General features: G+C 39.7%; 1 protein-coding gene across 1 annotated transcript; it reads left to right on the plus strand.

The window, feature by feature from the left end:
* Positions 1-284: 284 nt before the first annotated feature.
* On the plus strand, positions 285-27,878 carry DLEU7 (deleted in lymphocytic leukemia 7). Its single transcript, XM_037527268.2, has 2 exons — positions 285-798; positions 23,641-27,878. The coding sequence occupies exons 1-2, from the start codon at positions 340-342 to the stop codon at positions 23,845-23,847; spliced, it is 666 nt and encodes a 221-aa protein (XP_037383165.1). The 5' UTR covers positions 285-339; the 3' UTR covers positions 23,848-27,878.

The following is a 27,878-nucleotide window of genomic DNA, read 5'->3' on the forward strand; positions in this document are numbered from 1 at the left end:
TGGGGGCGGGGTATTCATGAGAATGGATGCATCCGCACAAAGCCGCATGTTTTCCCAGCAAAGCCCTGGAGAGGAGGAAGAACCAAGCTCAGGATCTGGCTGATTTTCAAGTGCACATGGAGCAGCGCTTGAGGCAGCCTTGGGTCTGATCAAGCCTCTTCGGGCCGGTGCGGGTCACCAACTGCGGGCCGGGGGCGGGGCCGGCCTCACACGTCGTGAAGCTGGGTGGCTGAGGAGCGGCGGGCTAGGATCTGTGACCCTGGCTCCCCCAAAGGTTCCCGCCTCCCTCGCTCTCGGTTCCACCTGCCCGTGGAGTGCGCGGAGCCTCCAGCGGAGGCAATGACTAGCCCCGTGCCCTTAGTGGCCTCCATCAGGCACCAAATGGTGGCCCTGCAGACCCTGCAGCTGGTGCAGCAGGAATGCGGGTGGGGGGACGGTCAGGGCGCTCCCGGGGGCCTGCGCGACCCGGATCACTTGCCCACTGTCCCAAAGCGACGCTCAGGCCCTTGGCGGGCCCAGCCAGGGCACTGGCGCCAGGAGAGGGGCGTGGGCCGGGGAGCCAGGAACTGTGGAGCCGAGGTGGCAGCAAGCTGCCGGGAGGGAGAGGGGGTGCGAGGCGCGGAGGGAGGTGCGGATCTGCTGCCCTTCCCCCGGGGCCGTGGACCCTGCACCCTGGCCCGGATGGCGATGCGCAGCGCGCTGGCCCGCGTGGTGGACTCGACCTCGGAGCTGGTCAGTGTGGAACAGACGCTGCTGGGTCCCCTCCAGCAGGAGCGGTCCTTCCCCATCCACCTAAAGGTTAGTGTGGCTTCGAGCATCCCCTTTCAGGCTGAGGGTTCTCCGCAGGGCGGGACTGCGGGGCCAGGATGGAGACTGGTGGTACCTTGGGATCTGGAAGGGGCTCTCCACAGTGATACCGCTCCAGGGGAAAGGGAAAGAAACAAGTGATGCTCTGGGTACTCAGTACCTGGAGATCAGGGGCGGGAGGTGGGGGTGGTCCATCTGACTGCAGTCAGCATACTAGTTTAGCATACTAGAACCTTCCTCTGGCACTCCTTCCTCTCATATAAATCAGCTTCCTGCTCCACCTAAAGGCACTTTCAACTTGTGAAGCCTCTAGGCATGGAAGACAGCTTCCTCTACTCCCCTTTCAAATTAATAACCCTTCTAGAGCTTTAAATACACTTATGTCCCTTTTCTCTTTTGTATGGCAAAGATCACATACATTTATTTAAAATGCCTTAACACCTGAACTGTAATTATTTTTGCATAAATCCAATATCCACAGAGCATAGGGAATCAACCTTACATAATCAACCTTAATTCTCATAAAGTGGGATGAAAACAGAGTTGGATCCTGGTGTTATGCTTGACCTATTTTCTAATGATAAACTCCTACTTCATCAAGTACCTCATATTTGTGGGGCACAGTTTCCTCTTCAGGTCCATTAGCCATGTGAGTCAGGAAACAGAGCAGTGCCTCCCAGGCTGAGTGGGTTCATGGAAATCTGGGAGTCTCAGTTTCAATCTTGGCCTTGCCATTAACTAAACTAATTGACAAGAAGGTCAGTTTCAGACCTTCTGGTGCTTCAGTTTTAACCTGGAGCATTGCTTCATTCATTCCTCTTGGGAGTCCAGAAGAAGGCAGCAGGGCAAAGATGAGGAAAAAAGCTTAGATAACTTTTCAAGAGTTACTTTTCTTGATCTCCAAGCCAAGATTTAGGAAAAAGTGCTAAATATTAGGTTACACTATATATTATAAAGGATTAATTTTAAATCAAACACAATAGGGTATATCATACACCCAAATCAATATGGTTACTCTATACTAGGGTTTCTCAACCTGGGCACTATCGACATTTTGGACTGGGTAATTGTTGCAGGAGGGGGTTGTCCTATGCATTGGAGGATGTTTAGCAGCCTCTAGCCACTAAATGTCAGTATCACACCTCTCTCTTCCCAAGTTAATACAATCAAATATTGCCAACTGTATAGGGGGAAGGGACCAAGAGTGCCTCCAGATTCAAAGCATTGCTCCATTCACCTCAGAAACTTAAACTATGAAGATGTATTTCACCAGTGGTCTTAAGAGTAATATACACCTTTTTTGTACCACCAAGAAATTTAAAACCCTGACAGTTAAACTACAGCACACCATTCATTCAATGTAAGATACATCCTCATTTCAAAGATTTTTTTTTGTTGTTGTTGTTAAAAAATGTACATCTTAGAATTGATAGACTGTGATGGACTAACTCTATGTGATATTAGGGGCTTGTTCAGGACGTTGATATATTGGTAAAAGAAGAGACAGTTCTCAGCTTTACTTAAGGTGATCCTAGAAGCCTTTTGGGAGGAGGTGATCTTCAAATAAATGAAAGTTTACTCTCCAGGCATTACAGGGACAAAGCATTTCAGAGGGAGTTGTGTGATCAAAATCCCAGAAGTAATAAAAAGTCCTGAGTCCTCAGAGGAACTAAAACTAGTTGATTATGACAGAAGGTAAGAAGAAGATGCTGGAGAAGTAAGTGGGGTCATTTAAGGAAAGGCCTGTACGTCATATTGAGGACCTTGGATTGCTCTGGAGGCCAAGGCAGTTACTGAAGTGACTGAGGCAAGGACTGTGTTCCTAGATAAACCACCAGAGGCCAGGCTGCGGGTTGGGAGTCAGCTTCAAGGACTTGACTCAGCTTAGGAGTATTGGATCCTCTGCTCTGGAGGCATCCACTACAAATCATGCCATTTGAACTTAAAATGCTGCACTTTTACTTGATAATCCTTTAAATCCTTACTAGTTAACTTTTTGTCCTAAGTGTTTTCCACCCCTTCAAGCTATCTTCATTCAAACTTCTCACTCCTTTTCTGAGAAAACTGAGGCCATGTGACTTGAATATCTTTCTTTGTGATATTTATAAGATGACAGCTCCACTCAGCCTATTTGTCTCTAGTAAAGGAATGCTGTTTGGTTTTCCCCCACATGTAAATTCTTTCTTTTAAATACAATTGCAAATATTTTCATCTGCCTGGACCTTTTCCTTTTGCTCCTTATTCTAATGTCTACTCTGTCACTGATTTTCTCAGTCCAAAAAAATGCCCAAAACTTCCTTCCGCTACTCAGCTCATTGGATCATGATCCTTTTCTTCCTGGTGAGAAGCAAACTTTGCCAATATCTGGAGGTGTTGCTGCCAGTGTTTCTAGAAGTGTCCTGAGGCCTCATTAAGAACAGGGATCTTCAGCTTTCTTACTGTTGGAGTTTGCTATTCACCTGCAGGGCCTCTGAGAACAGCCAGTGCTTTCAGAACAGAGAGAAGCAGGCAGAGGTTGAAGTGGATGATTTGCCTTTTGGTTAACATCTTGGAATTTTGCTTTGGTTTGCTGTTTGGAGAAAACGTAGTGTTTCCATTTGGTCTGGCAAATAATAATTTCAAAACACTTAAAGATACAGAGTGTGTCTTTTCAGGGGACTGGTTATGCAGACTTGGCTACATTAATATTAGTGTTAATTAAAACGATTTGGAAGAGTGTTTTCTATATTGTTTAGTTAAGAACATGTGGATTGATTTTAGACACAACAATGGTTTCAGGAGGATTTGTGCTAATGGGAATAAAACTTGCATATCGGGCCTCCCTGGTGGCGCAAGGGGTTAGGCACCGCACTGTGAAGCAATCCACAGCCTCTGTAGCATGAGTTGGATCCCCGGCTGGCCAGGGAGAAACCCACATGGTGCAGCAGACCTCTCCTGCCTTGCCCGCTGCTCCCCTCAGCAGTGTACTTCGGTCAGTCTGCCTGTTCTGTTCCCTGCTCTGTCTCTGGTGAATCCTCTCACCCCCCGCATCTCTGTCCTGTACCCCAGCTCTTGTATGCATAAATAAATAAATCTCTAAAAAAAAAACTTACATATAAGTTGGAAGTGTGTGGAAACTTCCCCAACAGCAGGTCTCTTACCTAGTGTTACTTACAACAGAGAAGCAGGACTAAGCCTGTGGGCCAGAAGATAGACATTAGGGTCTCTTTCATGGAGACATCACAGCATTGGACAGCAATCAGACTCCATGGAGCATTTTAAAATTTTCTGTCACTTCCTCCTATAGGCCTTTGGGCAAGTTATTTAGCTTTCCTGTGCCTCCGTCTCCTCACATAAAAAGTGGGGATTGTGGTATATAGCCTTATAAAGTTATTGAGATAATACATATAACATCTTGGCTACTGACTGTCCCTAGTAAATCTCAATACTTTTGTATTATTATTGTTATTATTATTATTATTAGCAGGTCAATGCCTCGTGAATTCTTATTGTCTATTGTTGTTGTGAATTCCATTCCTGATAGTTACAGATCTGATATATGGATTCTGTGTTTACTTTTCTGAGAACACTGATAAAATCAGAGTTCAAATGACCCAAAGAGACTTGCAAGTAATCCCCACTATCTAGAGGTCAACTTTAGCCCATGCCTGATGTCTGACTTAAAGGTGTCAATATTGAATGACTCACAAATCACACTACCTAAGGTTAAGGAAGTGAAATTTCCAGGCTTGAAGGTAGAGAAACCTTTATCACAACAATAATGGATTTTTTTTTATAGTATTTTCTCTCTTCTCAAAGAAACCAACAGTTAATATTCTTTTGAACATTTAGAGATAATAAAAGACATGAAAAAACCTGAAGTCAGCTTCTTTAGGGTGAATAAAATTGCTCAACAGTAATAAGTCCTGTTAAATTTTGTGGAGAGGATGGAGTTAACCAACTTGACAAATGTCAAAGAAGGAAATTGAGGTTCAGAGGAATTTAGGATTTTCTTGAAGGTGCTAAAGCTGGAAACTGACAGTCCATGATTCAGGTAAGTTTTTGTCTGACTCCACACCTCACAGTGTTGATGCATGGGTGTTACGAACATCCTCTGAGGTAGAGCACATGATAGCGCATAGTAACCAGGGCATGGTTGTATATGCCATGCACTGTATATCACTCTCGCTGCAACAGTGTGAGTGTTCTTAGCTATGCTGCCATAACAAAATGCCACAGACTGGGTGGCTTAAACCACAGACATTTTCTCACCATCCTAGAGGCTGGGAAGTCCAAGAGCAAGGTGCCAGCAAGTTCTGTTTCTGGTAAGAGTGCGCTTTCTAGTTTACAGACTAGTGCTTTCTTGCTATGTCCTCACATAGCCTTTCGTCTATGCATGAAGAGAAAGGGAGATCACTGATGTTTCTTACTCTCTTCTAAGACACCAATCCTATTGGTAAAGGCCCCACCCTTACAACCCCATTTAACCTTAATTACCTTCTTAAAGGCCCTGTGTAGGATCTGGATCCAACTGGAATGTGAGTGTGTGGAGGCTTCCCCATACAGAGCAATTCTCAGATACCCCACTCAATTCCAATGCTCTCTTCCAGGAAATGCATCAGATTGTATCAGTCAAGTGTTCAGTCTCCCACCTTTCACTTCAGATGCCAGTGGAACTGACTGCAGATTGGAGGTTCCCACTACCCACTGGTTAGGTTTGATTAATTTGCCTGAGGAGCTCGCAGATTCAAGAAACCTGTTTTCTCATTAGATTATCAATTTCTTGTAAAGGTAATAACTCAGGTACAGCCAAATGGAAGAAAAGCATAGGGGAAGGTATGGGGAAAAGACACAGAGCTTCCATGTGCTCTGCAAGCGCACCATTCTCCAGGTATCTCCACATATTCACCAACCCAAAATTCACCAACCCAAATTCACAACCACAAATTCTCCACAAATTCACCAACCCAACCAACACATATTCACCAACTCCACATATTCACCACCAATCCTTCTGGGTTTTTCTGGAGGCTTCACTACAAAGGCATGATTGATGAAATCAGTGACTACTGGCAATGTAACTCAACCACCCCCTCTCTCAGTTGGATTCCCTGGCGACCAGTCCCCTCTCTCCGGTTCCTTGGGTATTTCTCCAAAAGTCACCTTATTAACTAACAAGAAACACGTTTGTCACTTTCAGCACTGGAAATTCTAAGGCTTTGAAAGGGAGCAGTGAGCCAGGAACTGTGAATGAAGACCAAATATACATATAAGAAACATATCTATTTTTCCTATAAATTACACTACTGCAGACCCTATCTCAAAATCTAGTCAGATTGAGAGTTAAGTTTTCAACTTAGAAATTGGGGGGTGGGAGGCACTGAGTGATGTATGCTTCCTTATATGATGGCCACTGTACATAGTGATAAAAAGCACCAAGTAAATGTTGGAAATCACCATCAAACTAGTTATACCAGCAAGAATACTTTAGGCAATTGCTATCCAAAGCAAGCACCAGAAGGAAACCAGTCTAGGATGTTGAAAACTGCTGAAAACAACCAATTCACTTAGAGGCCATTAATAAAGCCAATTATGAAGTCACTCTGATTGAGTTTTATCTGTGTTCCTTTGAGAATTAGAAACATTTATAGTTTCCAAGAGTTCTTTTCTGAAGCAAGTTTTATGGAAACTTTGGCTGATGCCATAGTTTTGGAGGCAGAAAAACTTTCCTGCCCTTGTGGATTAAAATTGCCTGTGAGCTCACCCGTTTCATTTAGCTAATTCTGGTACCAATTATTCCATCACATTCAGTAGTCCTTGCTGGTTTTCTCATTCTACAGAACAAGAGTAGTGGTTAGAAAATTGTTGGCTTTGGCTTCACAGTCATCACTAATGCTCTTAGCAAACTGCAAATGTGAATATTGGGTTACTCAGACGAAGTCATTAATGATGAGTGCTCCCCCTCAGTAATGTTAGTTGTGAAGTCTGTTTTTACAAATTTGGTAATTGTGTATTTAAAAATTACTAATATACTGTTGAAGAAATCAGTGTTCAGGGTTATATGATTAGTGGCCATAGCAGGGGGACTGCTCTTTATTTGGGACAAAAATGTGCTTTTATGTTAGAAAAAGGCAAGTAACTGCTATACAATGTGAATATATAAAATGAATGATATGAAAAGCAGGACAAAGAAGCTTTCTGAAATAAAACTTTTGGAAAGACATTGTAGGAAGGTCCTAAAACAAAATTACTTATGTTTGACATCTTGGTGGATATGTTGCTATGCTTTATTTTACAAATTTTGGGTTTGCCTTGTGAGCATACCTGAATCAAGGACTTGTATCCATTACAAAGTGCTTTTCACTGGACTTTTCTAATGAAAATGGTGCCATACCCAAAGCAAATGCATAAGGAACCTAAGTTATGTGCAAGTGTTTACACTAGGTATACCACAAGTAAAAATGTTTAATTTCCTGTGAATGATAGACTTTTTATGTTGACTGGCAGATAGTTTGGTTCTTCATTGGGTGTTTTATTAATACACAGTTGCATATCTATTTGAGATTGACCTTGAGTTCAGGCACCTAGTGACTGCTTTGGGCCCTGTGAATTTGTAGTTCAAAGCCAGATGTTGGGGAACTAAGTGAAGTTGGGGCAATTTATTGCATATTGTCCTGAATGTATGTTTTTTGCAACATCCCTCTAAAACGGAGAAATGATATCCCATTTTATATATACATCTAATAGGCAATAGGTCTGCGGGAGGAGTGTGGGTTCTTTTGTTGGGTCTAGCACTGGGCAACTTTAGTGGAGAGTCATCTCCTGACCAGGTTGAAGTTCATCAATATGAGGCCCCATCAAGAAAGGCTGGGACAAAGCTCTTACTTTCTCTAATGCTCCTTGTAGAGGAGATCAGGGAGAGTGAGAAGGAAAAATGTGAAAAGAAAGAAGTTTGTGGAGGCCTCAAATGATACTGTTTTGAAGCAATCAACTTACTTTAAAGTCAGTGGTTAAGAGAACAGAAACTGATTTATAGTTTATGTAGACCCAGAAGTTATTTTGAAATGTGGTAAGATAAAATAACAATAAATGATGTGGCAAGATAAAATAACAATAAAAATCTAGCTTATAGATTGTTTAAAAGTTATATGCATTTTAGAACCTGTAAGTCATACTGTATTTTTGGCTTTATTATATATTGTGTTGGCTTTAGAAAACAAACTTTCAAACTGACTTCTGCTGCCAGATTCCTATTGCCTTCAAGCCTTCAGTTTTGGTGCAAGTGTTTATTCTCAGTAAGAAACTAAAAGAAGGCTTAACTTTTTTTCTTTTTTAGCATTTGCAGGTGCATTTTCAATTATTCAAGAATTTCAGATGTGCACATTCCTAATACACACAATGAATTGTACTGGATGGGAGAAAACAGAAAGGAGAAGTGGGGAGTGCCAGCTAGGAGGTCTCTGATTATCTAGGGGTTGACTATACATAGAGCCTGGTAGTTTCTATTCTTTATCTATCTTCTAGATAACTACCCCTCTCAATCACCTTGCTGGAAAGAGGGATGGACCAATAGGGGAGTCCTTAATTTGGATATTACCATTGCCAATTGAGCTTTGTAGAACCCATAACTATGTTACCTTAATAAAAATATGAATATGGCCAAAAAAACCCAAACAAACAAACAAACAAACAAACAAAAAAACCCCAAAAATTCATTTGTAGACATGTGTGTTTCAGTCCCAAAGCTAGATTGGTGCCTTTCCTGCCTGCTTCCATAGTGCCCCGTGTTAGCCAGTCTGTCTCCAGCACTGGAAGTGATCTCTGTTCTGAGTCACCATAGCACCTGGTCCAATTTCTGACTTGGGCCAGATCTTTGAGGAACACCTGAATTTGAAATATATATATGTATACACATATGTATACACATTTTTGTATATGTCTTGGTGATGCTTTGGTCAAGAATGGATCAAGAATGGACTGCACGGACTGTGGTTACATTAGGCTGTACCAGATAGTCTAGGTGTGTAGGAGGCTATACCATCTAGGTTTGTACAATTATCCTCTACGATGTTTACACAATGACAGCATGATTCTGATCTTTCATAACGTATTCCCTTTGTTAAGTGACACATCACTATAACTGCAGCTCTACTACTCACTTGCTGTGCCATTTAGGTATGTCATTTACTCTCTCCAAGCCACATTGACTTTCACCTGTCATGGACTGTTGTGAGGACTGAACGAGACAGGGCGTATAAGGAGGCTTACCTGGCGCCTGACACCTGGTAGATTTGTTATCAGGTGTAGGCAGGCTGGGGTGGTAGGAATTGGATTCTGCTCCCTGATATCCTGAACAGACTCCACTCGTCATCTCTGCAGAGCAAACATCTAAGGTGCTTAATATTGTTCTTGCATACCATGAAACTCACTTCATGTATGTGGATTAGGGGGGGTTCTTCTGGGAACCAGGGGTAGAGCTAAGCAGCCGTGTTGGACATGTGTATTCAGGTTCTCCTCTCTGGTTTTAGTGCTTTGGCCAGCAGCACAATCCTGCTCTTTTGAGAGAGTATGGCAACTGCCATCTTGACCTCATGGTAAATTTAACTAGGGTGGTACATTGTGAATCTTGGCTCTCTCCTCCTCTCCCAGCCCTGCTCAGCTTCTTCCTTGTTTCCTGCCAGGAGGTGCCTTTGACTCAGTCTTCTCTCAATTCTGCTTTTGGGCCTTGGCAGCTCTGCTTTGGGCCCTGCCTCTTTGGCTGAATGTTTGCCCGTGAGCAGGTGGTTGATTTTGGAATTTGATTGTGAGTTTGTATTTTGAAATCCTATTGTCCCTACTCTTCTTGTTCTTCTCTCTACTCCCTTTGAACCTTTAGCTGATTAAAAATCTTTGAGCACACTAAAGTTCAATTACTTTGCTTTTTTGCATATGGGTAGGCATGAACCATTAGAGGAAGCAACGTGGTTTTTCCTGTTAGTAGTTCAGGGTCTTTGGGTACCCCTCAGTTTTGTCCAGTATCAGATTCTCAGATAGATCAGTATTATTAAAATGCTGGTTTGCCATGTTATTGCCATGATTGGAAGTCTCTAGGACTTTATACCATGGCACTTGAGAATTTCCACCCTAGCTTATATACTGGCTTGCAACATAAAACTCCGTTCTTTTCAGATTGGTTTCTTCCCAGACCAGCTCCTACTTAATTCAGACCTTTGTATGTGTTTTGCATTCTAATTGCAGGGGTCATCTTTTCCCTTATGAGTAAAATACTGCTATCCCCAGTACCACCTATTTTGTTGTGTCTATGCGGTTCCTCCCACTTCTGTTTTTCTGATGCGTCATCTCTTCCCTACTGAAAAGCCCAGCAGCACTCTGATGGCCTCAACCACATTTTTTCTAAATAAAATTTTATTGTAGTGAAAAAAAAAAAGCATAACATAAAATGTACCATTTTATGTGTACAACTTAGTAGTATTAAATATATTCACACTATCATGCAACCAATTTCCGTAACTTTTACATCTTGCGAATCTGAAACTCGTATCTATGGAAGAAGACCCTGTTCCCCCTTCTCCCCGGCAATCACCATTCCACTTTCAGTTTATGTGAGTCTGACTACCTTCAGTATCACATGTTTGTCTTTTTTGAGTCTGGTTCATTTCACTTAGTATGTCCTCAAGGCTCAATCATGTTGTAGTATGGTCAGAATTTCCTTCCTTATGAAGGCTAAATAGTATTCCATTGTATCTATATACCACCTTTTGTTTATCCATCCATCCATTGATGGACATGGAGCTGCATAATGATGAGATGAACAAGGACCTGTGAATATCTCTTCAAGATTCTGCTTTCACTTCTTCTAGATATATACCCAGAAATGTAATTGTTGTATCATATGGCAGTAGTATTTTAAATTTGAGGAAACGCCACAGTTTTCCATAGTGGGTAAAACAATTTACATTCTCACCAGCACTGCACAAGTGTTCCAATTTCTCTACATCCTTGTCAATATTTCTTATTTTCGGTTGTTTAAAAATAACCATCCACGTAGATGTGACGTGAGCTTGACTACTCTTGTTGAGCCTTAATCTTATTCTATGTGACATCTCTACTGAATAGTTTCAAATAGGTTTCATCTCACTAATTAGATTTCAAGTTTTTACAGAATGTATTTTTCCAGTTTCTTGTCTTCCTCTTTTTCTTATTGACACCTCAGTGTCTAGCAGAGTACTTCATTCATAAACTTAGATTAGGGAAACCCTTATAAATACAAAGAGCTTTCATATCTGTTTGTTAACTGAATTTCATAATCACTCCATGTGGTAGCTATTATCTTTTCCATTTTACAGATAAGAAAAACAAGTACCCCTTAGATAAAATGACTTGACCATGGATGATCTACCATAGGGGTAGAATCAGGGTCCTGATGGGAAGGCCAGTGCTTGTGAAGGAGTAAGATCTGCATTCAGGAGTCTGTGTAGTTACCTGAAGGGCTGCCTGTCCTAAATCTACAAGGCCTCTTTTGCAGTGTGAGGTAACATAATCACAAATTGTAGGGATTAAGGAGGACGTGGACATTGGGTGGCTATTAGTCTACTTAACCACAGGGCAGACCTTCATTGAAAATCAGAAAGAAATATTCTAAAAATCAGAGCTCCTCTGATGGGTTGCTCCTATACAACTGAGTTTTTCCAGGGAAGGCAAGAAAATTTTGAACCGCATACCATGCATGCTGTGGAAAGGAGTCACACATGAGAATGACCTCTGCGTGAACCCTGTGCATTCATTAGAGCATGAGTCTATGAAGAGTCTTGTTCTTCTATAGAGCTGGGTTTTTTATTTTGCCACAGGCCTCATCACATTTCATAAGACAGCTGACTCTATGTGTTTCATGGCCTTACTATGTTATGAACTCTTTAGCAATCAGGTGCCATATATTTTGCCTTTTATTCAATGTAGTCAATAATGCAGGGGAGATTTGATAATGTTCGAAATAAATTTAAGTGATTCAGTAACTGAGTTTGTACTAGTAGAATTAGTTGAATCAAAGGAGACTATTTCATCTCATTTGCTATTTAGGGGAAAAAAAAGGATGAAATGCTGCTACTTGCAGCAATATGGATGGGCCTAGAGGGTATTATGCTTAGTGAAATAAGTCAGATGGAGAAAACATCATATGATTTCACTCATATATGGTACATAAACAAGATAAGGAGTGAATTAAATAAAATTAACTTTTAGACTATCAGACCAATTACTGGTTGCCAGAAGGGGAAGGGAAAGAGATGGGTAAGTTGGTCAAAGAATTCAACTATATGGTGAAAGACAGAATTGGACATTCAGTGGTGAGCTTAATGTAATATAAACTGATGTTGGTGTTTAGTGATGTACACCTAAAACTTATATGTTTTCATGTAGTGTTACTTCCATTAAAAAAACATAAAAATAAAAGGATTCAAAAGATTAATAGCACATCACTAACAAACATAAAAAAAATGTAAATGCTGACCATCAGTTTGGATCACTGTAGCAATCAAGACATTTTATATTCAGAGTCTGAAATTTCACAAGGTTTTAAAAGTTCCCAAACCTGCTTTTAGATTGCTCAGCCATAGTGTTCTAATTCTGGCACAATGCTGAAAGTCTTTGTAGGATATTACATCATTTCTACAAGCATCTGGGACTAGCTAAATACAAGCTGCTGGGGAGTTATGCTCTGTCATTGACTGAAAGTACCAGAAGTGAAATTATCACCAATATTGATCATTTGGGTTTCTACCAAAAGCTGAGCCATTTACTATGCTATTGCTTAAGGATCTTACTTGTAGCTCTCACCTTCTGCTGCAGAAATAGAGGTTTGTTTGGAAGCCATGATTATTGGATCCGTAGTTGGCCTTCAGACCTTCCAGAAAGGAAGACAAGTCACAACCTGTTTTATTTTTCCTTTCCCTGACTTAAGAGTCCCATGGAAAGCCCATTCCTATTAATTTGTTTTCTTTGACTGTTAATATATTTGAGAAAGGATTAAAAAGAAATACTGTACTAAAACAGTAAAATAAAGAGTCTTTGCAAAGCTTGCCAGAGATCTGAAGTTTACCCAGGGCTTTAGGGACTAGTACAGCCCAGCAGTAGAATTATACTTGTATGTATAATTTCTCCAAAGGATGGTTCCTTTGATTCTTTACAGTAAACCTGAAATTGACTTCAGAGTTTAGGACCAAAAATATATGTTAAAAGGCCATTTACCCCTCTTTGGGTGATGCATGCCAGTGCAGATTGGCTAATAAGCACACGTCAACATGCATTTCAATAGTTACTTCTATTTTGAATTTCTTTTTGCATGTTGTCTTTGACCCTTCTACTTTGTACTTGGAATTGAGTTATTTCTGTAAAGCAAGCAGACAGTTCCCTTGATGTGGCTCTTTAAGGAAATAACCCAGAGTCATTCTTCTCCCTCCCACCAACCCCCTGCCCAGCTCCATTCCCAAGCAACATGCTCCAGCAATATTGGTTACCCTATAAACTGTCAGACAGATTATCTAAGTAGCCCCTTGATACCTTCTGAGTAGAAATGGGCAACAAACAAAGGCAGGGGAGCAAGAACGCTTTAAAGGGAAAAGACCAAGAAGCATAGTAGCCTGTGAATACTTGAGTAAAGGAATTGTAGTGTGTTTATCTTTCTGTCCCAGAATCTAGCTCACACCAGTTTCCTCTTGTCATTGTTTGCTGAACTGAAATAAATGAACATTTGTTTTGCTTCTGGAGAGATGTTCTTTTACAAGCGCTGTGACAGAAACCCAAGTCTATCCCACCCAAATGCCAGAGTTTTTATTGGGAAGAACAGTTTCTCTTTCTGTGTAGAATTAAAAAGAAAACTAGTTCCTCATCAAACTTTGGTTTAACATTTAGTTCTTCCTTTCATTTATTTTTGGATTATCCATTTTTTTCCCCTAAGTTACTGACTTGCATTCTCAGTTTACAGATTTTCCATTGATTATTCTTTAGTTATATAAGCATTTGAATTTACATATTTCTCACTATAGCTACCTACATTCCATGAATTTGTATAGCATTTCCCACCACTGTTCAGTATAAAGTATTTTAAAATTTCAATTATTTTTTCACTGACCCATAAATTATTTAGAAATGAATTTTTAAGTCACACACATTTTGGGAAGGCTATTTGTCATTGTAATTTAGCCAGCTTTCATAAATATTACACATGGGAATAATATGTATCTGCTTTTCTCCATTATACCAAACTTGTGTTTAGTGTTTCATTTTTTTTTCCTTTCTAGGTGATTATTTTGCTGTTTGATCAATTTCTGAGAAAGCTGGGTTAAAATCAGTCTTTATGTTTGTGGATTGAATATAATTTGAGGTTATTAAATTAAGCACACACAGGTAAAAACCTGTTACGGCTTCTTGGGTAATATTTTCTTTTATTAATTGTAGTTTGTTTAACCCTAACAATAATTTCCCTGGCCTTACTTTGTCTTCTCTTTGCTTGGTATCCATTTAGTATCCATTTACTCTCAGTCTTTAGGTGTTTTTTGTTTAAATGTTTTAAATGTAATCAGCACTTAGATATTGGATATTTCAAAAGGCATTTTATTTGCAGCCTTTTATTTACCTTGCTTTATTTTGTTATCTTTATTTCCTCAATTTACCTTCTTTGAATAGGCTCAAGAATCTTTTATATACATTTTCCTCTACTGATTGTGAAATGTTTTTTTTACTACCTCTCTAGTTTTAATGATAACCCTTACACTTTTCACATACACACTTAAGTCTGTAATCTATTTGTCTTGTCACTTTGCTCTTGAATAATACAATGCCTTAGAATGCAGATTCCGATAAATTAAAACTATTCAGTATTTTAGAACCATCCTGCTATTGTCCAAGCTAGTTGTTGTTTTTGTTTTGAACAACAAATTCTTTAAATTTACACCATTTTTTTCTTTATTCACTATTGCTTCTTTTTTTTTTTTTTTTAAGAATGTTTTATTTTATATAATTCTTTTTTTTTTTTTTTTTTTTTATAAATTTATTGTTATATTCCCCATACAATTGCAGCCCCCATTCTGACCCCAATCCCTCCCCTCCCGCCCCCGCCCGCCTAAAAGTGTCTCTGGTTCATAGTTTTTTGTTGATTTTGATTTTCACTTTCTTATAGTTATTCATTTTCCTGGTCCCTTATTTAAGTTTTCTAGATTCCTGCTATGAGTGAGACCATCCGGTATTTTTCTTTTTCTTTTTGGCTTATTTCGCTGAGCATGATCCCTTCCAGTGCCATCCATGTTGCTGCAAATTGCATGTGTTTATCTTTTTTGAATGCTGAGTAATATTCCATGGTATATATGTACCACATCTTCTTGATCCAGTCATCTATTTTTGGGCATTTGGGTTGTTTCCAAAGCTTAGCTATTGTAAACAGTGCTGCTAGAAACATAGGGGTGCAGGTGTTCTTTGGAATTGATGTTTCTGTGTCCTTTGGGTAAATACCTAGGAGTGGAATTGCTGGATCATATGGAAGCTCTATGTTTAGTAGGTCCAGAAATCTCCACACAGCTCTCCACAGTGGTTGGACCAGTTTGCACTCCCACCAACAGTGCAGAAGAGTTCCTTTTTCTCCACACCCTCGCCAGCATTTGTTGTTGCTAGTTTTTTTAATATGTGCCATTCTCACTGGTGTAAGATGGTATCTCATGGTAGTTTTGATTTGCATTTCCCTGATGGCAAGTGATGTTGAACATTTTTTCATATGCCTGTTGGCCATTTGCATTTCCTCTTCAGAGAAGTTTCTTTTTAGCTCTTCTGCCCATTTTTTGACTGGATTATTTTCTTTGTTGTTGCTGAGTCTCATCAGCTCTTTGCAGATTTTTGTGATCAGTCCTTTATCTTAGTGTTGGGTGCAAAATGTTCTCCCAGTTGGTGGGGTTTCTCTTTGTTTTGTTATTGTCTCTTTTGCTGTGCAGAAGCTCTTTAATTTGATGTAGTCCCAGCTGTTTATCTTTGCCTTCACTCTCACTGCTTTGGTGATGTGTCTGTAAAGATGTCTTTGATGTGCAGATCACGTAGTGTTTCGCCTATATTTCCTTCTATATATTTTATGGTTTCAGGTCTTATGTCTAGTTCTTTAATCCATTTTGAGTTGATTTTTGTGTATGGTGTGAGGTAGTGGTCAAGCTTCATTCTTTTGCATGTAGCGACCCAGTTTTCCCAGCACCATTTATTGAACAAACTTTCTTTGCTCCAATGTATAGTCTTTGCTCCTTTGTCAAAGATTAGTTGACCATAAATCTGTGGATTTATTTCTGGATTTTCTATTCGATTCCATTGGTCTGTATGTCTGTTTTTGTTCCAATACCATGCAGTTTTGATGATTATGGCTTTGTAGTATAGTTTGAAGTCTGGGAGTGTAATGCCTCCATTCCCTTCTTTTTTTTTCAGGAAAGCTTTGGCTATTCGGGGTTTTTTGTGATTCCATATGAATTTCATCAATAATTGTTCTATTTCTTTGAAGAATGACATTGAAATTTTGATTGGAATAGCATTGAATCTGTATATTGCTTTGGAAGGATGGCCATTTTAATAATGTTTATTCTTCCAATCCACGAGCAGGGGATGTCTCTCCATTTCTTTGTGTCTTCTTCTATTTCTTTTAACAGTGTTTTATAGTTTTCTTTGTATAGGTCCTTTATCTCTTTTGTTAGATTTATTCCCAAATATTTGATTTTTTTGTTTCAATAACAAAAGGGATGGTTTTTTTGATTTCTTCTTCTTCAGATTTATTGTTTGTGTATAGGAAGGCTACTGACTTTTGCATGTTGATTTTGTATCCTGCCACTTTACTGAACTGATTGATGAGTTGAATTAGCTTTTCTGTGGAGTTTTTGGGGTTCTCTATGTATAATATCATATCGTCTGCAAATAGTGATAGTTTGACTTCTTCTTTTCCTATTTGGATTTCCTTGGATGTCTTTCTCTTGTCTTATTGCCCTGGCTAGGACTTCCAGTATTATATTGAAAAGCAGTGGTGAGAGTGGACATCCTTGTCTTGTTCCAGATCTTAATGGAATTGCTTTCAGCTTTTCACCATTGAGAATGATGCTGGCTGTTGGCTTGTCATAGATGGCCTTTATGATGTTGAGGTATGTTCCTTGTATCCCAAGAATTTCAAGGGATTTTATCATGAATGGGTGTTGCACTTTGTCGAAAGCTTTCTCAGCATCTATTGATAATATCATATGGTTTTTATATTTCTTTTTGTTGATGTGTTGGATAACGTTGATTGATTTTCGGATGTTAAACCATCCTTGTGTCCCTGGAATGAATCCTACTTGGTCGTGGTGAATTATCTTATGGATACATTGTTGGATTCTGATGGCTAAAATTTTATTGAGGATTTTTGCATCAGTGTTCATTAGGGAGATTGGCCTGTAGTTTTCCTTTTTAGTGTTGTCCTTGTTCGGTTTTGGTATTAGTGTAATGTTGGCTTCATAGAACGTGTTTGGTATTGTCCCTTCCTTCTCAATTTTTTGGAAGAGTTTGTGAAGGATAGGCACTAATTCGTCTCTGAATGTTTGGTAGAATTCATTTGTAAATCCATCAGTCCTGGGCTTTTGGTTTTTGGAGGGTTTTTGATTACCATTTCAATTTCGCTAATTGTAATTGGTCTGTTTAGGTGTTCTATTTCTTCTTTATCTAGCTTTGGGTGATTGTAGAGTTGTAGGAATTTGTCCATCTCCTCTAGATTATTAAACTTATTTCCATATAACTGTTCATAGTAGTTACTGATTATTCTTTTGATTTCTGTTGTGTCCGTTGTGATTTCTCCTCTTTCATGATGATCCTGTTTATTTTGTGCTTTCTCCCTTTTTTCCTTTTGTGAGCCTGGCTAGGGGTTTGTCTATTTTATTGATTTTTTCAAAGAACCAGCTCTTGGTTTCATTGATCTTTTGGATTGTTTTTTTAGTTTCAATTTCATTTATTTCTGCTTTGGTTTTTATTATTTCTTTTCTTCTACTGGTTTTGGGGTTTTTTTGTTGTTCTTTTTCTAGATCTTTGAGCTTCGAGATTAGGTTGTTTCTTTGAGTTCTTTCTTGTTTCTTGATGTGAGCTTCTATTGCTATATATTTTCCTCTTATTACTGCTTTTGCTGCATCCCATACATTTAGGATATTGGTGTCCTCCTTGTCATTCAATTCAAAAAATTTTTTAATTTCTTCTTTGATCTCCTCATTAGTCCAGTGGTCTTCCAGTAGTGTGGTTTTTAATCTCCATGAGGTAGGAAAGTTCCTTGCCTTCTTTTTATGGTTTATTTCTAGTTTGATGCCTTCATGGTCAGAAAAGATGGTTGGTATGATTTCAATCTTGGTGTATCTGTTGATGTTTGTCTTGTGCCCCAGTATGTGATCGATCCTGGAGAATGATCCGTGTGCGCTTGAGAAAAATGTGTACTCCGTTTTTTTGGTGTTTAGTGTTCTATAGATGTCTGTTAAGCCCAATTGCTCTAGGTCCTTATTTAGAGCTTTGGTTTCTTTACTTATTTTTTGTCTTGTTGATCTATCCATTGTTGATAGTGGTGTGTTGAAGTCTCCCACTACGTATGTGTTTTCTCTGATGTCTGTTTTCAGAGAAGACAACAGTTGTCTGATATATTTTGGTGCTCCTTCGTTTGGTGAGTATATGTTAATGAGTGTTATTTCTTCTTGAAGTATTGTCCCCTTGATCATAATGTAGTGACCATTGGGGTCTCTTTTTATCTTTTTGAGTTTGAAATCTGTTTTATCTGATATAAGTATAGCTGTTCCTGCTTTCTTTTTTGGCCCATTTGCTTGTAGGATTGTTTTCCATCCTTTGACTTTGAGCCTATTTTTATCTTTTGTAGCTAAATGTGTTTCCTGGAGACAGCAAAAGGTTGGGTTTTGTTTCTTAATCCAGGCTGCAACTCTGTGTCTTTTTATTGAAGAGTTTAGTCCATTACATTTAGAGTTAATATTGATATGTTAACATCTGTATTTGCCATTGTGTTTGTCTTTCCTTTGATTTTATTTATTTATTCTTTTAATAACTTTTTTTTTTTTTTGGCCTTCTTTCATTGTTATTCGTCCCTCTGAGGTTCTGGCTTTAGGACTCCTTGTAGTATTTTTTGGAGTGGGGGTTTAGTTGCAATGAATTTCCGGAGTTTCTGTTTGTCTGGGAAGGTCCATATTCTTTCTTCAAAGAGGAAGGAGAGCTTTGCGGGATAGAGTATTCTTGGTTGGCATCTGTTTTCTTGGAGTCTGTTGACTATGTCCCTCCACTCTCTCCTTGCCCGTAGTGTTTCTTCGGAGAAGTCTGATGTCAGCCTGATTGGCTTTCCTTTGAATGTTATCTGTTTCTTCCCTCTTGCCAGCTTCATTATTTTTTCCTTGTCCTGGATTCTTGGGAGCTTTACTATTATGTGTCTTGCTGTATTTTTCCTTTCGTCGTGGAAGTTTGGTGTTCTTCTTGCTTCTTGTATATCAATTTTCAGCTCCTTCTTCACATTTGGGAAGTTCTCTTCAATTATCTCTTTGAATATTTTCTCTGTTCCTACTTCTCTCTCCTCTCCTTCTGGTATTCCTATAACTCTTATATTTCCTTTCCTCATGGAGTCAGATAGTTCCCGTAGTCTTTCTTCGTTCTTTTTCCTTCGTACTTCTCTTTCCTTTTCTGTTTTGGTTCTTTTTATTTCTGTGTCTTCAAGAGCACTTATTCGTTCTTCCATTTCATCAATTCTGCTTTCATTGCTTTTCCCAGAATTCTTTAGTTCTTCCACTAATTCTTTGATCTCCTGCATTTCTTTTACTTCCCTCTTTAGGGACTCAATTTCATTCTTCTGATCGTTGATTATTTTTCCCTTATCATTGTTTTCCTTTATGACTTCTGTCAGTTTTTTAATCACGGCAATTTTAAATTCTCTTTCTGGAAGGCTCAGAAGTTCTTCCAAGTTACTGTCGTTGCAATCTGGGGGCTGGTTTTCTTTTTGTGGTGTGCTTTTTCTCTGGAGAGTTGCTAGGTTGCGTGTGGTTCTTCTCCTCCCTACTGTCTGTTTTCTAATTTGCCGTATGCGTTGGGACACTGTGTTGTTGGGACTGGCCGGCATCTTGGGTGGGCTTCTCTTCTCCCCTCTGGTTCCTCCTGGAGTCATCTGTCAGTTTCAAGCAGTCTTTATTGGAGAAAGGTCCCTGTCCTAAAATGTCGATGTGGGGACACACTCCCCTGTGCGCCTGGTCTGCCCCGGCGGTGGGTTCCTGCTCCCCCTCTGGGCTTGGACTGCAGGCCAGAGGGGGTCTGGCGTGGGCGAACTTCCCCCGCTCACCTCTGGCTCCTGAGGAAGCCTTCTGCAGGTAGTCTTTACTGAAGAAATGTCCCTGTTCTAAAATGGTGATGTGGGACACACTCCCTGCGCGTCCGGTGTCAGGCACACTCTTCTGCGTGCCTGGTCTGCCCTGGCTGTGGGTGCTCGCTCTCCCTGTGGGCTCAGACTACTTGTTCGGAAGGGGCTGGGTGTGGGCTAACTCCCCAGCTGGCCACTTGTTCCTTCAGGAGCCTGTGCTGTCTACAAGTCGCTAGGTGGCGCCAAAGATCTCTCCTAGAGCCCTTGGGGAGCTGATTTTCCACGCCATGGGACAGGGAGCAAAGCGGGGATGGTAGGGTACACCTCAACGGCTTTGGGGTGCTGTGTCTGCCTTGTGCCCCACCGTCGTGGGGAACCCACGCCCCTAATTTCGTGCCCCGGGTCTCAGTTCCAAAGCCCTCAGTTCCAGGACTCGGGCTGTAGCCCAGTTCAGTGGCGCAGGAAGGGTGCCTTTTGCACCGCTCCCGTGCCTGGACGCCTGGTTCCTGCTCACTCAGGGAGGGACCTTCACCTCAGTGAGGACCTCCGCGCCTCCCCGCAAGCCTAGGTCGTCTCCCAAGCCTAGGTCGCAGGCGCGGGGACCTGGGCAGCCGCGATCCTGGTCTGCACTTGCTTTTCAAGCGCGCCGAGCGCGCCGCTATCCGCGCCAGCTTACTGGCAGCCCGGGCTGTGTGCGCGTCTCCCGGGGTCTTTGTTCTTCTCTAATGGCGCCCGGAGCCGTTCGCTCACCGCCAGGGCGAATCCTGCAGGGTTCTCCACAGCTCCCGTTCACGGGGTGTGGTGGCTGCAATAGTTCCTTTCCACTCACAGTCCCGCTTGCTGCGTCCGTTTTTCTTGTTGGCCGTTTTGTTTTGGTTTGTTGTTTCCTCCCCTCTGCCGGTCGGAGAGTGCAGCCTCTGTGGGCGGGGGAGGGGAGCAGGGTTCTGCGCTTCCCTCCCTTCTGGTCCTCTTTTATGGCCACTTTCTTCTTTGGGCAGTTTGCTGGAGTCACCCGTTTATCTTCCGTGTCCCAGTTCTCACTGGGACCTGCCGCTTTTCCTCCCTATTCACTTTTTTTAATGGGAGATCTTACTCGCAGCGTCTCCTCGCCGCCATGTTGCTCCGCCCACTATTGCTTCTTGCATCTCATTCTTTCCCTCTGAATTGAATATCCTTTTTCCGAATTATATCTTTAGAAATATCTAACAATATCAAATGGCTTTTGTCCTTTATTTATTTTTTAAAGATTTATTTTTTATGTATTTATGCATACAAGAACTGGGGGGTAGTCAGAGCTATGGGGTTGGTGGTGAGAGGATTCAGTGGGGAGCAGAACAGGCAGATCACTGACATGCACCGCACAGGGGAGCAGCAGACAAGACTGGAGAGGTCTGTTGCACCAGGTGGGTTAGCACCCTGGAGGGGATCAAACTCATGCAAGCAGTGGCTGGTGATAGCTTGATAGCACTGAGACTTGAACTGCTTGTGCCACCGGCACAAACCGGCCGGTTGGGATCGAACCTGCGCTGCAGAAGCTGCGAACAGCTACACAGTGTGGCACTCAACCGCCTGCCCAGGGAGGTCCCAATCCATTATTTTTTTAATCTTCAATTGTTATAGCTTAGAAGTTGACTGTCTTGTCATCCATTTCTTTTTGGTTGCTTTTTAAGATTAATTTTACTTTAATGAGCTTAGATTTGAATCTCATTTAACTTATTTTGCTCAAGGTTTATTTTCCTTCCCAAATCTAAGGATTGATGTTTTGGATCAATTTTGGATAATTCTTACCCATTAATCTCTTTGATTAATACCTCTACTACATTCTCTCTCTTGTAAATGTGTATGTTGGACTCCTGTCATCCATGTTGTTTAATGCTGCTTTCAGATTTCCCATAACTTTAACTTTTTATCTTGCTTTCTGGGTAATTTTCTTATATTTATTTTTTAGTTTTCTATTCTTCATATATATTCAGTCAGTTGTTTATACTGTTCCTTGAGTTTTTAATTTCTCATGGTACTTGTCGTTTCTTGAAGTTGTATTTGGTTCTTTTTTTCAATCCTATTTTTTTTTCCTAAAACATATTTTACTCCATCTTTTATAGTTTTAATCATTTTACACATATTTTATGATTTCTATCTAAAATTCTTGGCATTTAATCATACCCTGCATTGTATTTGCTACATTGTGATGGATTGTATTATAAGTTTCATATACTGAGTTTGTCTTTGGCAGAGTTAACGGGGAGACTGCTGTGGGGTATGCAATGTTCCTGTGGAATAGGTCTTTGTTTACCTTTGTTAAGTGTTCATGTGACCATGAATATTTCATCCAAGTTCCAATTTTTATGTTATTTTCTTAACATGAGTGTTCCTAGAGCATGTTTATAGGGTAGAGAGTAACTCCAAGCTTAAACTAAAGTTTAAGTATATAGTACAGATCCACAGTTGTACATTTTTGGGACATCTTTTCCCCTCACTCCAACCCCAGCTCAAGAAAGACCAACTTTCTTTTCTTGTTGGGCATTGATGAGGAACTAAAGAAATCTACTCTTCCTTTATTTCTGGTCCTTTGTGATTTCCACCACTTCATTGCAAATTTGGAAAGGATGTTCGTTCTTTTTTTATTTAGACTTTAGTAGTAAGGGGTTTTGGGGAAACTAAATAGGCCATATTGCCAGAACCAGAAGTCTGGGGAAGTCAGTTCCATGTATTAAAAAAATTAATCATATAACATCGTCTCTTACGTGGAATAATTTTAGTGTGCCACTAACAAACACCAGATTTTAGAATATGAGACATTTGGGAATTAACCATCTCTGTAGTTCATTCTTTTAAATTACCTGGGAACTATTTTTTTCTAAATTTGCATTGGAGATTTCTTGAGACCATGTTCATTAAATACCAAATCTTGTAGACAATAAGTATGGAACAGAGGCTATTTGTGTACTTGTTAAAAACTCTTTCAGGAACACATAATAGAACTCAACTCCAAATGGCTTCAGTAAAAGGGGATATTTATTGACTCAGATAGCCAAAAAATCCTGGGTTGTATTATTCAAGTACAGCTGAATTGACATGCTCAGAGGATGTAATTAGAATCACTCTCTTTTAATCTCTTGGTTCTACTTTTTTTTTCTGTGTTGGCTTCACTCTCTTTTGGCCTCTCCATTGATAGTGACAAGATGTTTTCCAACACACCAATTAAAGAGAGCTCTAGCAAATATTCTGGGACTCTAGCTTGCTGGACTGCATCAAGTCACTTGTTCATCCCTGGTCATTCCAAGTGGCTGAGGGGTGGTTGATATGTTCTGATTGACCAGTCAGCTTTAATCAAGCCACATAGACTGGAAATAGAGGAAAGTAATTCTCTGAGACAAAAATTGCGGTGCTGTCACCAGAAAACATGGGGCTAGGAGATGGGTACACAGAACACAACCAATGCGTCTCGTAACCTCTCTAATTGCTTTTTTTGTGTTTGCTATTCATTTCAGGATAGTGTTGAATTTAGAAACATCTGCAGTCATTTGGCTCTACAAATCGAAGGACAGCAGTTTGACAGAGATTTGAATGCTGCCCACCAGTGTTTGAAGACAATAGTCAAGAAGCTGATTCATTCACTTGCTAATCTTCCTTCGGATGCCCATGTGGTAGCCTGTGCTTCCTTGAGACAGATCTTACAGAATCTCCCAGACATATGAGTTTAAGTACACTGGAATTAAAACCATAGCTAGCACTGCTAAGAGAACTGGTGCTTTACCTTCCTAACTGAATCTGGTTTGTATTCCTAGTAAGGAGACTTGCTAGCATATAGAGCTATCTGACCAATGCCATCTATACCCTTCAGAATATAGCATGTTGGTGAACTTTTTTTAAAGCAGTAGGTCATATTTCTAAGATTGTTGATATATTGCTGACTTTTTGATTGAAACATATTCCATGTTTTGGAAATATATATATATATTTCATATTATTAGTTTGATCAAATATCACCTTAATCTATATTCATATTAATGTGGGTCTATGAGATTTCATATGGTTATTTATATGTTAAAGCTTCATGGTCTTAAATTGGCTAAACAGAATATTTGATAATTGATACATTCTATTTACTGGGCAATTCACATTATGTTATGAGAATAATCTTTAGCTGTTGTAGGATCACGTGTCAGTAATTATGAGTTTCAGTTCTGGTATTAATAACTTACCGTTAGTAAGGAGAAGAGCTGCTTCTAAACCTTGTGCTTTTATGTATTGATTTGTAAATTTAAAATGATAATGAGCTATGAAGTACCAATGATATATGATATACAAACACAAAGTACATTATTATTAAAGCCTCATGTGAACACATCTAGCTCCTCTTACTATTTCTGAATATTCCAATTGAAGTAGGAAATTCTTGTGAAAAAAAGGGGGGAGTGGATATATTGGCAGGTTTCCCTAAATATTTAGAGCTAAGGAAGGAGAGGGTGACATTTTTGCAACAACAATCTACACATGCTTAGGAAAAACGAAATTTCCTGATGTTTAATGGTGACTGTTGAGAACCAAAGTAAATTGAAATGCTGCTTTTCCCTTAAAATTTTAATAGAGTGGCATTATATTTAGGGAAAAAATATAATGTATTTGTAAAGTTTGTTTTCTAAAGGAATCATAAACTGGGCCAGTCTATGTGGTGAGAGTATATTTACTATTGAGAAGTAAAGTGTCAGTAGTAATCAAAGACTTTTTAATTCCACATACTCTCGTCTTAGTAAGTTCCAAATATTTTCTTGCAGAATCTTAGGAAAATACTGCTTCTCTTTGAAAAGTAACCATTTGCACAGAAGAGAATTAGATAGATGAAATTGAATTATAAATGTAAGATAAAAGGTGAGTGCCTGGAAAAAATGGCATTTATTTCTTGGGAATAAATTCCTTTGGCTTTTAGTTCTCCTATTCTTTGGAAACATTGTATTTTGGGAGTATCACTGTATTTTGTGGTGCTATCTTTCCCCAGAGAAATTATCCCAGGGCTCTCCTCTAAAAGTTTATCATTATTTAGAGACTGCCTGCTCCATTGTAATCAATAACTCTCAATAAATATTGATGTTTTCAATGATGTTTTTACTTTTACCCCAAGAAATATTGAATATTTTTGCCTTTACGTCTGTGCTGTGCTTTTTCCTCACTTTGTAATGTGTTTTCCATTGAAAAATTATCACCCTATTGAACCTTCAAGACTTGATTTATCTCTTACCCCCTTCTATGGATCTTACTGGAACATTTTATAGGGCATGGGCTTTTCTCCTTTGAACTCATATAAAACACTTTTGTGCTGGCATTCATCACATGCTATCCCGTAGCGTGGCTATAGGTACACCTTCTGTCAAGTCAGCCTTCAGAGGGCAGGGATTATTCTAGACATTTTTGTACATTGCATAGCAGGTACAGTTCTCTTTGATCCTGCTAGAACTTCCACAGCCCACATCCATTCTTACTTTGGTGGTTTAAGTTCCGTGGTCAATAGAGTGAGATGCTGTCTCTCTGTGGTTTTGATTTGCATTTCCCTGATGATAAGTGAAGATGAATACTTTTTCATGTGCCTGTTGGCCAGCTGTATATCTTCTCTGCAGAAATGCTGATTTAGCTCTACTGTCCATTTTTTGATTGTGTTCTTTGTTTCCTTTTTGTTGGGATTGTATGAACTCTTTGCAGATTTTGCATAGTAACCCTTTGTCAGATGTATGATGTGCAAATATTTTCTCCCGTTCAGTAAGGTGTCTCTTTGTTTTGATTACAGCCTTTTTTCACTGTACAGAAACTTTAAAAGGCACATCTTCTACTTTGTTATTATGGAATACTTTCTCCTACAACCATGTCATCATCATTGTCATTATCATCATCATCATTATCAAAAACAACAATCTTACTGAAATTCCTACATTTATGTATCTCCAGCAATGTTCAGGGAAATTCAGTCATCTTGGAATCAGGTCATGGTTGTTGGTTTTGTTTTTTTGTTTGTTTGTTTTACTTAAGGCCATGTAGTGTCCTTATGTGAGGACAGTTCCTAGATTTCCTTTCATAATGCTGAGAAGTTGAGCCATCTGATAATTTCTTTGCTGGATTCCCTTGGATGCTTTATTCTTCCATTTCTCTGGACTCATGTTTGGATGCTTTGTCAATAATTGATTTATGGATGGTAGAAATATATTTGATTAGGGAATAAAAATAGGGGTCATGCCGGGTACTTTATAGTAGAACTGGACAAGCAAGTGACAACATAGCACCTATGCCCTTTCTCTCATTCTTAGATGCCTTTCTCACTGCTTTCTCTAATTTTCTGGAAGCTCCACAAACTCCTACATCAGTCTAAATTCTACACCCTTTTTATTGCCTGTTTTATACAGATATAGAAAATATCTTTAGTTTCCTTTGGCTGGGCTCCATTTTCTTTTGCCTCTTTAAGAATCAGTCCCATCCCCCCATTTAAACGCTCTCTTACTTTTCTAACTGACACAGTTTCTCCCCAAAGTGGGTGTTTTCTTAGTTTACGTGAAAGTCTTGGAGGGTAGGTACCTTTTAGAAACTTATTTCATGTAGAACACAGAACTGCACGATCTGTGTCTTTTACATCTAAAAATTTCCTCCGACAGTTGGCTTCTTTCCCATTGTTCTTTACGGTCTGGTGCCAGATACTTATGTAGTAAATCTATCTGAGCAGAATATAAATTCTTCAAATCTATGAGTTTCAAGACACATTTAGTTCAGCAGAACCTGAAATAATATGTGTTTTTGTATAATCTGGGTATCCTCACCAGGGATCTCAGTGTTCCTTTCTATAGCCAAAAAATTACCACAGTCCTGGTTTCATTTAACTATACATCAGAACCAAAGTTCTGGCTTGTTGCACCTCTGGCATATAATACCAGAATTTACCTTTGTCTTATGTGACTTGTTTACTGCTATGCTCAATAGAAGTGATATTTAAAGCTGAGCCACAGTTTAAATTTTTTTTTTTTTTTTTTGTAGACAAGCTCATATCTGCTCCATGCTTACCGTCATAAGTCAAGAGACACTTTCAAGGTTAACAGGAATCTTTCTAGGACAGAAATAATATTAATTTGTTCCTCTTGCCTAAAAAAGACTTTGATAGTCATCATGGCTTCATTTTCCTTAAAAGAGTATTATGAGGGCCTCCCCTGGTGGCACAGCAGTTGATCGCTGGGCTGCAAGGCTGCCCAGCAAGGCTGCCCACAGCCTCTGCAGCACCGGTTCATTCCCCCGCCGATGGTGAGGGTCCCACCAAAAAAAAAAGAGCATTATGAAATAACTGTGGAGCATATAGGGTATCTGGTCGAAAAATAAATTTACAGCAAACCTAGACAGAAGTCCAGAAAACAGTGTTGGCTTAAGTTGATACAAAGAGAAGAGAGGAATGTCTCCACACCTCCTATCTCCTCCCTGCATGTGTCACTCTAGTGCTGAGTGTGTGGGTGTATGTATCTGGGCTGGAGAAAGGGAGGAAAAACCCCTGAACCAGGTGTTATAATCCGAAACATGAAGAAAGCAATGGAATAATTTGATAAGTTCATGTCTGGGAGGTTATCCATAGACTCACCCTGAAGAGTGTATCAAATGAGTTTGGTTGGGTGGTTAATTTGCTCAAATGAAAAATACGGTGACTTATAGTATGACACTTTTCATGCCATTTTATAATTTGGGAAGTGATGATGTTACAGTTACT

This window comes from Talpa occidentalis, unplaced genomic scaffold (assembly GCF_014898055.3).
Source record: "Talpa occidentalis isolate TD23 unplaced genomic scaffold, MPIMG_talOcc4v2.1 talOcc4.5, whole genome shotgun sequence".
Taxonomy (NCBI): domain Eukaryota; kingdom Metazoa; phylum Chordata; class Mammalia; order Eulipotyphla; family Talpidae; genus Talpa; species Talpa occidentalis.

Bases quoted from the DNA above. Each gene is read 5' to 3' on its own strand.
- DLEU7 (XM_037527268.2), top strand. From the start codon at position 340: ATGACTAGCCCCGTGCCCTTAGTGGCCTCCATCAGGCACCAAATGGTG. The intron at 799-23,640 runs GTTAGTGTGGCT...TATTCATTTCAG, and splicing joins CCTTCCCCATCCACCTAAAG to GATAGTGTTGAATTTAGAAA.